Source organism: Schistocerca piceifrons, chromosome 1 (genome assembly GCF_021461385.2).
Source record: "Schistocerca piceifrons isolate TAMUIC-IGC-003096 chromosome 1, iqSchPice1.1, whole genome shotgun sequence".
Taxonomy (NCBI): Eukaryota; Metazoa; Arthropoda; class Insecta; order Orthoptera; family Acrididae; genus Schistocerca; species Schistocerca piceifrons.
The window spans coordinates 862,318,101-862,331,938 of record NC_060138.1 but is presented as its reverse complement, the minus strand read 5'-3'; the positions used below and the strand labels follow the sequence as shown (position 1 = coordinate 862,331,938).

The 13,838-nt window shown below is 42.5% G+C and overlaps 1 protein-coding gene across 1 annotated transcript in view; it reads left to right on the top strand.

The window, feature by feature from the left end:
- The window catches only part of LOC124716022, a 42,881-nt gene extending 29,518 nt beyond the window's left edge, over nt 1-13,363 (top strand). Inside the window, exon 3 of the mRNA XM_047243139.1 lies at nt 12,242-13,363. Coding sequence (XP_047099095.1) covers nt 12,242-12,416 — 175 coding nt within the window. The 3' untranslated portion in view covers nt 12,417-13,363. The remainder of the gene's footprint in view (nt 1-12,241) is intronic.
- The last annotated feature ends 475 nt before the right edge of the window (nt 13,364-13,838 follow it).

Sequence of the window (13,838 nt, the reverse complement as noted above, 5' to 3'; positions counted from 1 at the left end):
CACTTTTCCACAAAGGAGTTTCAAAGCACTAAATTTTCTGAGTCTATGTATGAGCTTTTCTCATTCCAGCATCATAAAAGTAATCTGCCCACTCCATGACACCCACAAAAATTTAATTAAGAGCAGGCAAGATTATAAAATTGCCCTTTTTATGTAACTGATTTTGGAAGTTTGAAAATGTGTTGTGCCTCAAAAACTGTATGTAAGTAGTAGTATTCTAAATTTATTGTATCTCAAATTATTGAAAGATGTCCGCATTGTGCTTGTAATGTATATGACTGTGATACCTAAATGGTAAGGATATTTCATACTATATCTGTGCAAAGTATATCTTTTTATAAAATTAATATAAGTATGGATATCATCTTTTTGATTCAGTGATCCAGAATTAGATTCTTGTGTGATTAAATCAGAGGTATACAAGAAGTTATGTAACTAGAAACTATTCACAATATTTTATTCATATTCCAATATTGTTAGGTTGATATTGAAAATTAAAATTCTAAAATATAAAAAAAGTCAGAGTGAATGATTATATTGTGTTACATACGTATAAATGAAAGTAAGGACACATTAATACTCCCTTGAAGTGGAACAAAAGTGAATACATTTTTAAAAACCACTTATTGATCCTTAATAATGTCTGCAATACTTAACTTGCTTTCAAATTTTCACATTTATGGACTTTTGCATTATTTTAATACTTGCTGTTTTTTAATTTTTGGTAGTGTAACTTTAGCTGAACAAAATGTTGAAATTTTTTTTGGTTTGTTTAGGTGAAGCGTATCCTAGCACCAGTATATGACCGGGTAAATGTGGGCCCCCAGGGAGCTCACCACTCTTTCATGAGTTCGTGCTTGGCTACCATGGGCCCCCCAGCCTTTGCAGCATTTTTCCCTTCTGTGCTGCATGTCTGTCGTCCTCCTGTTCTTTTTCCCCTTCCAGGGGAAACATGCCTGGGATATTTTTTTGGAATGTGTTCTGAATTTGTGGTACCTGACATCAGAACAGTCCCCACACTGCTTTTTTTCTTTCTTTCCTCCTTCCTTCATTCTCCATCTACTATCCTTCCTCTGCTTTGGCATTTGAGGTTCCCCTTTATTTCTCCTCCTTCCCTGTGTGCTCCTGAAGGCCAGCCCATACGTCTGCTGCATAACAGGTGACTGGGTAATGCATAATTCCCAGCCCTGGGTTGACAGGTAGGGTTCGCACGTATCTCCTGGTACAGGCCAGACCCAGGAAGGGGTAATGGCCTGGGCTGTTACCTTCCCAAATTGCCAATTGGTCCCTCTGTCGGGAGCTTGGGAGGTGTGACCTGGGGTGTAAAAAGTCACCTAAGGCAGGTGAGCCCCCCTCTGAGGGGGGGGGGGGGGGGCAGTTGGAGAGAGTGCACCATCGGAGACGCAGGCAATCATAGTGGGTTTTCTCCCATTGAGCTAATCACCATCTCAGTTTACATCTACTAAAAGTAAACGGAATGAGGCTAAAGATTCAAATACTCTCACAGCTGCATCTCAGTTCCTCATGGTACCACAAACTGAAGGAGGTCAGTCCTTTGCTATGGTTAATCCATTTATAATTCAGAAAAGTGTTGCTGCAATTGCCAATCGTATGAAATCCTGCTCTCATTTATGTAATAGCAGTTTGCTTTTGGAGACGAATTGTGATTCTCAAACCCAACAACTGCTTGCAGTTTCACTCCTCGACAACTATCCCATTTGTGTTGAGGCCCGTTGAATGCTGAATTTATCATGTGGTGTTATTTACACTAAGCTGCTCGAAGGCCTGACTGAGGGAGAAATCCAAACTTACCTCTCTGATTGGGCATCACTGCAGTCCAACAGGTAATGAAAAAGGTTGATGCAATCTTAGTGCCTACACGCACTCTTTTTCTCATACTTGATCAAATAGTGCTTCCATCAAAAATAAAAGCAGGCTATGAAGTCATCACAGTCTGCCCGAACATTTCAAACTCAATGTGTTGTTACCAGTGTCAACATTACAACCACACTTGACTGTCCTGTCGAAACAAGACCAAATGTCTCCCCCCCCACCCCCCCCACCCCCTCCTCCTCCTCCCCGCTGTATCAATTGCAGTGGCGAAACATGCAACCTCAGCCCGAGAATGTCTGGTGTCTGGTGTATCTTGATGAGTTGGCTATCCAGGACATCCAAGTGAAGGAAAAAGTGCCTTGCCCTGTCACTAGCAAGTTGCTGGCTAGTCACAAGTCCTGCATTTTACCATCTGGCACTTACAGTACTGTCTTTTTATACTTCGCTTCACAAAGGACACAGCGACGCAGACTTGCGACGTCAGATTCAGCACGATTGTTGTAAAATCGCCCAGTGTCATGGTAGCATCCCCTTCTCGTCTTCCTCCAGGCGTGCAACAAGCCACCACGTCTTCACCTCTGTCAGTGGAATCACTGGCAGGCTGGAAAGAACAGAAGGAATACTCCCATGAAGACTTTTTATGTCCCCCAGTCAACAAACATCTGAATCTTCCTCTGCCAACTGGAAAAGCTCCAAGAAATCAAACAAAGGCAAACAGTGTTTTCCTTTGCTGGCTCAGTGATCCTCTTCAAAGGTGTCACCACATTGTACTCTTACCCGGCCAAACTCTCTTTCACCGGTGTGCACTGCCAACTGTTTTTCTGCCCTGAAATGCGCAGGCCAGCCCAGTGAGAATGCCAGTGCATCTCATGGTACAGGATTCTCCAACCTCTGTTCCCTGTAACAGTGAGTTGAAGGCTGGCACTCGGCAGCTGCTGAGGTGAAAACCCTTCATTTTTTTCCCTCCTCCCTTTTTCCCGTCACAAGTCTCCTCCAGTGGAACACTCACGGTGTTAGCTCCCACAAGGAGGAATTACTGCTGCTCTTGGAATTACAGAACCCACTTGTTTTCTGCCTCGAGGAAACAAAATTGCGTTCTCTTGACTGCTTTGACCACTCACATTTCCTTCCAGTCCGCTTTGACTTTCCCCCAGGGATGGCATTCTATCTCTTGGGGGAGGCATGCTGCTCATCCGAGACGACGTTCATAGTCAAACCACCCCATTAAACAACTGGCTGCAACCTGTTGCAATGTGCATTTTCCTTCCTCGGTTCACCGTTTCTCTTTGTAGCGTCTACATCCCTCCATCATTCGGTGTCACTAGGGACGACTTCCTCCAGCTTATTGGTCAACTTCCTAACCACATTCTGTTGCTTGGTGACTCTAATGCACACCATCCCCTATGGGGCTCTTCCAGAACCAGGCCGAGAGGTACCCTCTTGGCTGACCATCTCAATCAACTCATCCTCATCTGCCTTAAAACTGGAGCCCCCTTGTTCCTTTCAGACTCCACACACACCTATTCCCATTTGGACCTCTCGTTCTGCACTGCCCAGCTTGCCTGTTGTCTTGAGTGGTCCGTTCTTTCTGACATGTACTCAGTTGACCATTTTCCTTCCGTTTGCTGACTCTTACCCCACCTATGAGTAAACACAACTGGCAGCTTTCTGAGGCTGTTTGGAGGCTTTACTCCTCCCTACGGTCTTCGCCGAACAACATTTCCCCAGTTATGATGACCAGGTGGAATACCTTATAAACGTGATCCTTACCACTGCAGAATGTTCTATTTCTCATACTTCATCTCTACAGTGCCATGTTCCAGTCACTTGGTAGACTGATGTGTGCCGCAATGCAGTTCTACATCTACATCTACATCTACATTGATACTCCGCAAGCCACCCAACGGTGTGTGGCGGAGGGCACTTTACGTGCCACTGTCATTACCTCCCTTTCCTGTTCCAGTCGCGTATGGTTCGCGGGAAGAACGACTGTCTGAAAGCCTCCGTGCGCGCTCTAATCTCTCTAATTTTACATTCGTGATCTCCTCGGGAAGTATAAGTAGGGGGAAGCAATATATTCGATACCTCATCCAGAAACGCACTCTCTCGAAACCTGGCGAGCAAGCTACACCGCGATGCAGAGCGCCTCTCTTGCAGAGTCTGCCACTTGAGTTTATTAAACATCTCCGTAACGCTATCACGGTTACCAAATAACCCAGTGACGAAACGCGCCGCTCTTCTTTGGATCTTCTCTATCTCCTCCGTCAACCCGACCTGGTACGGATCCCACACTGATGAGCAATACTCAAGTATAGGTCGAACGAGTGTTTTGTAAGCCACCTCCTTTGTTGATGGACTACATTTTCTAAGCACTCTCCCAATGAATCTCAACCTGGTACCCGCCTTACCAACAATTAATTTTATATGATCATTCCACTTCAAATCGTTCCGTACGCATACTCCCAGATATTTTACAGAAGTAACTACTACCAGTGTTTGTTCCGCTATCATATAATCATACAATAAAGGATCCTTCTTTCTATGTATTCGCAATACATTACATTTGTCTATGTTAAGGGTCAATTGCCACTCCCTGCACCAAGTGCCTATCCGCTGCAGATCTTCCTGTATTTCGCTACAATTTTCTAATGCAGCAACTTCTCTGTATACTACAGCATCATCCGCGAAAAGCCGCATGGAACTTCCGACACTATCTACTAAGTCATTTATATATATTGTGAAAAGCAATGGTCCCATAACACTCCCCTGTGGCACGCCAGAGGTTACTTTAACGTCTGTAGACGTCTCTCCATTGATAACAACATGCTGTGTTCTGTTTGCTAAAAACTCTTCAATCCAGCCACACAGCTGGTCTGATATTCCGTAGGCTCTTACTTTGTTTATCAGGCGACAGTGCGGAACTGTATCGAACGCCTTCCGGAAGTCAAGAAAAATAGCATCTACCTGGGAGCCTGTATCTAATATTTTCTGGGTCTCATGAACAAATAAGGCGAGTTGGGTCTCACACGATCGCTGTTTCCGGAATCCATGTTGATTCCTACATAGTAGATTCTGGGTTTCCAGAAATGACATGATACGCGAGCAAAAAACATGTTCTAAAATTCTACAAGAGATCGACGTAAGAGATATAGGTCTATAGTTTTGCGCATCTGCTCGACGACCCTTCTTGAAGACTGGGACTATCTGTGCTCTTTTCCAATCATTTGGAACCCTCCGTTCCTCTAGAGACTTGCGGTACACGGCTGTTAGAAGGGGAGCAAGTTCTTTCGCGTACTCTGTGTAGAATGGAATTGGTATCCCGTCAGGTCCAGTGGACTTTCCTCTATTGAGTGATTCCAGTTGCTTTTCTATTCCTTGGACACTTATTTCGATGTCAGCCATTTTTTCGTTTGTGCGAGGATTTAGAGAAGGAACTGCAGTGCGGTCTTCCTCTGTGAAACAGCTTTGGAAAAAGGTGTTTAGTATTTCAGCTTTACGCGTGTCATCCTCTGTTTCAATGCCATCATCATCCCGTAGTGTCTGGATATGCTGCTTCGAGCCACTAACTGATTTAACGTAAGACCAGAACTTCCTAGGATTTTCTGTCAAGTCGGTACATAGAATTTTACTTTCGAATTCAATGAACGCTTCACGCATAGCCCTCCTTACGCTAACTTTGACATCGTTTAGCTTCTGTTTGTCTGAGAGGTTTTGGCTGCGTTTAAACTTGGAGTGGAGCTCTCTTTGCTTTCGCAGTAGTTTCCTAACTTTGTTGTTGTACCACGGTGGGTTTTTCCCGTCCCTCACAGTTTTACTCGGCACGTACCTGTCTAAAACGCATTTTACGATTGCCTTGAACTTTTTCCATAAACACTCAACATTGTCAGTGTCGGAACAGAAATTTTCGTTTTGATCTGTTAGGTAGTCTGAAATCTGCCTTCTATTACTCTTGCTAAACAGATAAACCTTCCTCCCTTTTTTTATATTCCTATTAACTTCCATATTCAGGGATGCTGCAACGGCCTTATGATCACTGATTCCCTGTTCTGTACATACAGATTCGAAAAGTTCGGGTCTGTTTGTTATCAGTAGGTCCAATATGTTATCTCCACGAGTCGGTTCTCTGTTTAATTGCTCGAGGTAATTTTCGGATAGTGCACTCAGTATAATGTCACTCGATGCTCTGTCCCTACCACCCGTCCTAAACATCTGAGTGTCCCAGTCTATATCTGGTAAATTGAAATCTCCACCTAAGACTATAACATGCTGAGAAAATTTATGTGAAATGTATTCCAAATTTTCTCTCAGTTGTTCTGCCACTAATGCTGCTGAGTCGGGAGGTCGGTAAAAGGAGCCAATTATTAACCTAGTTCGGTTGTTTAGTGTAACCTCCACCCATAATAATTCACAGGAACTATCCACTTCTACTTCACTACAGGATAAACTACTACTAACAGCGATGAACACTCCACCACCGGTTGCATGCAATCTATCCTTTCTAAACACCGTCTGTACCTTTGTAAAAATTTCGGCAGAATTTATCTCTGGCTTAAGCCAGCTTTCTGTACCTATAACGATTTCAGCTTCGGTGCTTTCTATCAGCGCTTGAAGTTCCGGTACTTTACCAACGCAGCTTCGACAGTTCGAGTGTAGAGATGTGCTCTCTGCATTTTTAATGGTCATCCTATGATGGCAAGCTGTATTTGTTATAAACAGTTGCAGGCACTGTGTTGTCGCATTCTTCAGGACACCAAAAAACCCTAGCTGGACTTCCTTTACTAGTTCTTTTAACAGTTCCATTCCCTTTTCTGTGGGGTGGGCCAACATCCAGTGGCTCACTGGGACCAAGGTCCATTTCCCAGTTTCCAACCTCACCATAGCAGATGATGTCATTGTGTACCCTACAGCCATCTCCAACACCTTAGGTCGCTATTTTGCGGAGATTTCGAGCTCCACCCTCTATCACCCTGCCTTCCTCCATTAGAAATTAGTGGAGGAGGCTCGGTTAATACCCTTCTCTTCTCAGGATTGTGAATGCTACAATACCACCTTTACTATGAGGGAGCTAGTTCATGCTCTCACTTCACCATGCACTTCTGCCCCAAGGTTGGACGGTGTTCATATTCAGATGTTGCTGCACCTTTGTCTAATGGGCAAACACTTTCTCCTTCATATGTATAATTGCATCTCAGCAGAGGACATGTTTCCCAGACGCTAGCATGACGGTGCTGTCATGCCCATACCTACGACTGGTAAGGACAGGCACCTTCCTTCTAGCTACCAGCCCGTGTTCTCTCATTAGCTGTGTTTGCAATGTGATGGAATGTATGACTCAAGCCCAGGTGGTGTGGTGGCTCGAGTCTCACAATTTACTAACCATTGCACAAAGTGGATTTCGAGTGCACTGTTCTGTGGTTTACCATCTCGTCACTTTGTCGACCAATGTCACAAACAGTTTTCTGCAGAAATACCAGACTGTGGCTCTGTTTTTTGGAGAAAGCCTACGACACCTGCTGGAGGACTGGTGTCCTCTGTACTCTCTACATGTGGGGCTTCTGAGGCTGCCTGCCTTGTTTCCTTCAGGAATTTTTAAAATACATAATTTTCAAAGTCCCTGTGGGTTCTGCCTAATTGGACATGTGTACAGGAAAATGAGATGCTTCATGGCTCCGTCCTGAGTGTTGTCCTCTGTGCTCTATCCATTAACCCTGTTACGGGCTGTCTCCCACCGGGCATATCTGGCTCCCTAGTCATCGACAATTTTGTGATCTGTTGCAGTTCACCATGGACTTGTCTCCTTGAGCAGTGTCTTCAGCAATGTCTTGATCGTCTTTACTCGTGGAGCATTGACGGTGGCTTTAGCTTTTCCACTGACAAAACCGTTCATATGAATTTCTGGCGGCGCACTATGTTTCTTCCACTGTCTTTACATTTTGGGCCTGTTGCTCTTCTGTTTGCTGAAACTACGAAATTCCTTGGGCTCGTGCTTTACAGGAAACGTTCTTGGTCGTCCCACATGTCTTACCTGGCTGCCCGCTGTACCTGGTCCCCCTGTTTCCTACGTGTCCTAAGTGGTACTTCCTGGGGAGCGGATGGGACCATCCTCCTCCATTTGTACCGATCCCTGGTCCATTCAAAACTAAACTATGGGTATTTAATTTATGTATCTCCATGTCCATCCATCTTATGCCGTCTAAATACAATCCACCATTGTGGAATCCATTTGGTCACTGGCGCCTTTTCCACTAGCCTGGTTGTGAGAGTCTCTATGCAAAAGCAGCCAAACTACTGCTGTCATACCAGCATGATGCTCTACTCAGCAGATACGCATGCCATTTGTCTGCCATGCCGAGCCACCCATCCTATGCCTCCTTCTTCGATGACTCCTTTAACTGCCAATATCGGGTGCATCCCTCTTCTCTGTTACCTCCTGGAGTTCTCTTTCAGCTATTGCTCCACCAGTGTAACTTCACACTCCATGCCACTTTCCTGATGGGTGTGAACCCTTCACCACCTTGGCTTCGTGCGGTGGCCTAAAGAAACTACTCCAGATTCGATCTATTGCTGTAAGTTTCTTGAACTTTGCACATAACCTAGCGATAGTACTTTTGTGTACACTTGGACTTACTATGGCGTCAAGTGTGCCTTTGCCATTGGCACCAACATTTTTCTGCATAAGCTTCCTGAACACAGCTCAGTATTTACAGCAGAGCTCTTTGTCCTGTATCAGGGCATGCAGTATATTTGGCGACACAGGCTTTTCAATTGTGTCATTCTCTGACACCCTCACTGCCCCTCAGGCCTGTGTGTGCTGTACACTGTCCATCCCTTAGAGCAACGGGTCCAAGAAAGCTTCCACTTGCTCACTCTTGAAGGAGCCATTGTGATATTTATGTGGATTCCTCGTCACATTAGTCGGACGGCAAACAAGGCTGCTGCCATGTCTGCAGTCCTCCTATCTCAACCTGCAAGTTCTCCCATGCCTTCTGATGATCTCCGTATTGCCATCTGTCAGCAGCTGGTGTCACTTTTGCGTCACCACTGGTCTTCTCTTTATGGGAAAAGTTCTGGGGAATTAAATCTCCCCCAGTGGCTTGGCCATCTTCTCTCAGTCCTCTCGCCACAAGAAGATAATTTTAGCTAAGTTGCATATTGTACACTGTCATTTTAGTCATTAAAATTTAAGTGATCTCCCTCTACTTTGTGCCCATTGTCATCAACCTTTGACACTTCACCATTTTCTGACTAAATGCCCTTTTTTTAGCCATTTACATTCTAATGTATGTTTGCCATCTGAATTATTGACTGTCATCCATGTTTTACTTTTTATAGATCTTAGCAATATGGCAAAGGACATGTAATTGTTAATTCTGCACCTCTGTTGTCTCTGCAGCGTATTTTATGGACCTTTCTCCAAGAGGAATTCCTTGTTCTTAGCTATATTTCCTCCCATCGATTGGGCTTAATGTGTAATTGTTTTTAACTCCTGTTCTGATGTGGGCTTGTATGGCCTTAGTTGTTTCTGTGACCTAAAACAAACCAAAACAAAAACAGATAAATGTGAGAAATTTTCCAAAACCCAGCCTCAGGTAGGCTGGCAAAACTGGTTTAAAAGCTTAGGACTGAACCAAGGCATCTCTTCAGTCTGTCACATTATTGTGCAACCATATCAACTGGACTCGCATCAGTCAGACTGCAGATTTTATAGCTCTGTGACTACATATGCTGCTGTGTGACACACAGTAGAATTTGAGAAATTCCAAAATTCTGGATGGACATCTCTTCTCTTCTAGTACAGAAAATAGTAATTTCGGGTATGTTTACAATATAGCATGGCTTTGTTCTTCAGAGTCCATTGTAGCAGTGTGCCACATGAAGCTGAATGTATAGTTAGCAAGCCACCATAATTCTTCTTTGTTCACAGGTAAACAGTGAACTACCGTCTGTTGTGCAGGAGAGGGAATGCGAACTCTTACAGATATTGGGGACAGTTGATGGGCACCTATATTGTTACTATGTTTATGTTATGCTGGGAATCAGAGTTGGAATCTGCATGCCATGGATGTTGGACTGGTCCTTTAGTGGAGTTTGATAAGGATTGTACCAGGAAACTACAGATGAAAGATTGAGGACACTGTTTGGTGTGTTTCTGCTAAGATTTGCATCCATTGTGAATGCAGAACAGCACTGAACCTGCTGCTGCATCAGTGAATTGGCACAGTTTCCTGTGAACAGTATGACAATCAAAAGTTAAATATGGTAGTAATTTCCCATCCTGTGTGGCAATGTTAAATCTCCAGTTTTGTAAAGATTTGCATTCAGTGTGAATGTAGAACAGCACTGAGCCTGCTGTTGCATCAATGAATTGGCATAATTTCCCATGAACAGCATGAGAACCAAATTATATATACATTAATGGTTTCTCATCTTGCTTGGCAGTGTTAAGTCTGCAGTTTCGTAAGTCGCAGAGAATCATTGCTAGAAATTAGTGAGAATTCCATAATGAATAAAAAGCCTGTACCCAGATTCCAGGAGGGACAGTTGCCTCCCCTGGATCCCTCTCTCCTCCTTGCAGATGCCTATGGCCTTTCTCATTTACTTTATCAATGCCATTCAACCTCATCACCTGCAAAAGTGCTTGTACCTAGATATTCAGCAGCAACTTGAACCAATGAGAGTTACAAGGGACGAAATCAGGACTGCATAATAATACACCGGACTTTCCAACAGTTTGTGGATGGGAAGTAAACAAGTTCCTTTTCGCAATAGTCAACACCAGTGTACATACTCTGCAAACCACTGTGAAGGAATGGCAGAGGATACATAATGTGGTACTACATGTTAAGATTTCTTCTCATTCCAATCATGCATGGAGTGTGGGGATGAATGACTGCTTTTAAGCTTCTGTGTGTGGGTTAATTAGTCTAATCTTGTCTTCGTGGTCCTTATGGGAGTGATACATAGGGGGCTGAAAAATATTTCTGGATTCTTTATTTAATACTAGCTCTTGAAACTTTTGTAAGTGGGTGTTCACTAGATAATTTTCAAGGGTCTGCCAATGCAGGGTTTTCAACATTTCCATGGTGCTGTTCAGTGAATCAAATGAACTCCTGACAATTCATGTTGCCCTTCATAGCATGATTCATTGTCATTATGCTCCTGTTTTGTATTGTGTGCCATTTAATTGACTGTTGTCAAGTGTGTAGTGAGATCAATATTATCCATCACAAATCAGTATTAAAAATTGTCTCCATGTCATGAGACAGCTCAAAATTTGAAGGGGGAATCCACCAATTTTGAACTCACTCATTTAGTGTGACAATGGTACAAATGGTGTCCGGTGACATTGGAAGTATGTGCAGTTCAGTAGTAAATCGTTGATGCCCACTCAATGAATAATGTTTCTTCCATTTGTATTGGACTTAAAATTTTGCCTTCTGAAAACCTTCACTTTGAGGGGTGTTCAGTAAGTAATGCAACGCATTTTTCTTTCTCAGACAATTTTGGTTGAAAATATGTGCAATTTGGTTGTGGGACATCATGGAATATTCCTACTTTGACCCCTATAGTTTCATGAAGTTCTGGTATGTGGCTGCACTATATGTAACCTTGAAAATGGCATCTGTAACAGAGGTGTGTTCCGAGCAGAGAGCTATCACTGAATTTCTTTTGGAAAAAAAAAAAAAAACAGAGAATTTCAGATATTCATATGTGCTTGCAGAATGTCTATGGAGACCTGGCAGTGAACAAAACCATGGAGTATTGTTGGGCAAGAAGTTTGTCATTATCGCAACAAGGTCGCACAAACCTGTTCGATGTCCCATGTGCTGGTTGGCCCCACACAGCTGTGGCTCATGCAGTGTCAGAAATGGAAGAATGATTTCAGTGTGTTTGTTACCACAAAAATGAAAAGAAATTTCTCCTCCTTCATGACAACGCAAGTCCTCATACAAGTCTCCACACCTGAGAGGAGCTCACGAAACTTCATTTGGCTGTTCTTCTTCATCCACCCTACAACCTGGATATTGCACCCTCCTTGTATGGCCCCATGAAGGCTGCTCTCCACAGGAAGTAGTATGGGGAGGTGATTGATGCAACCAACATCGACCAGTAGAGTGGTACCATGCAGGGCACACAGGCCCTCCCAATAAGGTGGCATAAGGCCATTTCATTGAATGGAGGTTATGTTGAAAATTAGAGTTTTGTAGCTGAAGGAGAGGGGAATAGTATGATGTGATTGAACAACCCTCATACAATTTTACATTTTAAAAATACCATTGTTGAAAACAGAAAACCAGTTTGATTTTTAATTTTCATATTTGGATTATCAACGGCGATGTATTCACTCATCATGCTAGTGTTACTTTGATACCGAGAAAGTTTAATTTATTTTTGTTTCATTTCACAGTGTATTTGGAGCTCTAATGTTCAGTTTTGGCTCTGTTCTGATGTGGGCAGTAATGAGGAGCATTCTGCCAGAGAACAGTATCATTGCTACAACCTGTGGCATATCGTCAGCACTTGGATTAGTAAAAGCCGGAACAAATTATTTGGAGTTTGTTGACTCACAGGTGAAAAACTGAGTTTTTCTTATAAAAGTACCCTTTGTATGTTATGAATTTTCTGAGTACAATTAGATAATTTAGCTTCAATGTAAAGGAGTCACCGATTTCATTATGTGTTAGCATATAATATTTACTGTTATGTAAATTTAAAAGTGCCAAGCATTTTTCCCAGATACAAATTCTTAACTGCAGTCACTTTCATCAATGACTGCACCCTTATTACAAATGTATTTCTTATTAAAGAGGCATGCTGATTACATCTCAGAAAGCAACAGGGTATTTTTATGTGTATACTTCCTTCGTGTATTTTGTTGTGCTTTCCAATTTTTAAGTATTGAGGAATGTTGTTTCTGGCAGTCACCCTCATATTTTTGTTTGTTGAAACTGGGTTGTAACAACCTTTTTTTAAAAAAAAAAATTACATCCTTGAATATGTTATATACCCAAGAAGGATATCTCCATTTTGAATATGTATTTTGTAAGTGTACAACCACTATTAGCCTGAAATAAATGAAATAAAATGTTTTGATGTTTATTTGGAGTAGCTTCTCTTTGGGAAAAAAGGTACTACAATGAACTACCTTACTGAAAAATCGAAGATATCTCACAAAGAATCTGCCTTTCACAGTAGCTTGAGACATACTTTGTCATATGAATCTAGGAAATAACATGTACTCTACATAAACAAAAATTAGTTGCCACAGGTATGAAATCTGCCTCGTGATGATTGGGTGTTGTGTGATGTCCTTAGGTTAGTTAGGTTTAAGTAGTTCTAAGTTCTAGGGGACTGATGACCATAGATGTTAAATCCCATAGTGCTCAGAGCCATTTGAACCATTTGAACCACATGTATGAAAGATCATCACCTGAGAATGGCTTGACCAATTATGGCAAGGTTTGTATGAAAGAAAATTTTTGGAAAATCCAACAGAAAAGTTGGAAATAAATGTAAATTACTGCATGTATGAAATATTATCAATTAAGAACAACACATTGTCTTTATTGTGTTTGTAATTGTCAGTATGAGATAAGTATGAAAGAAAATTTTTGGAAAATCCACTGGAAAAGTCAGAAATTAAAATCAGTTGTGAAAGATCATCACTTGAGAATGGCTCGAGTGATTTTTGTTCGTCATTGTGGGTGGTACTGCTATTTTTGGTATGAAAAAGAAAAAAAATCCATTCATTTTGATATATACAGGGTGGAGAAAAATTGTGTGATGAAATTTTAACCCTGGATGGCTGATGCCAGTAGGAACCAAAATTACTAATGTTGTGTAGGTCGACAACACACCATTTTTGAACTACGGAAACTTGGCGCCACGCGCTCCGATTGGCTGTGGGATTGTCCTGTTGCCGTTTGTCAGTTGACGGTCAGCGCCATGGTTGTCAGTTCACATACAAATGTGCCTATCACCGAGCCTTGGATACTTCATGATCT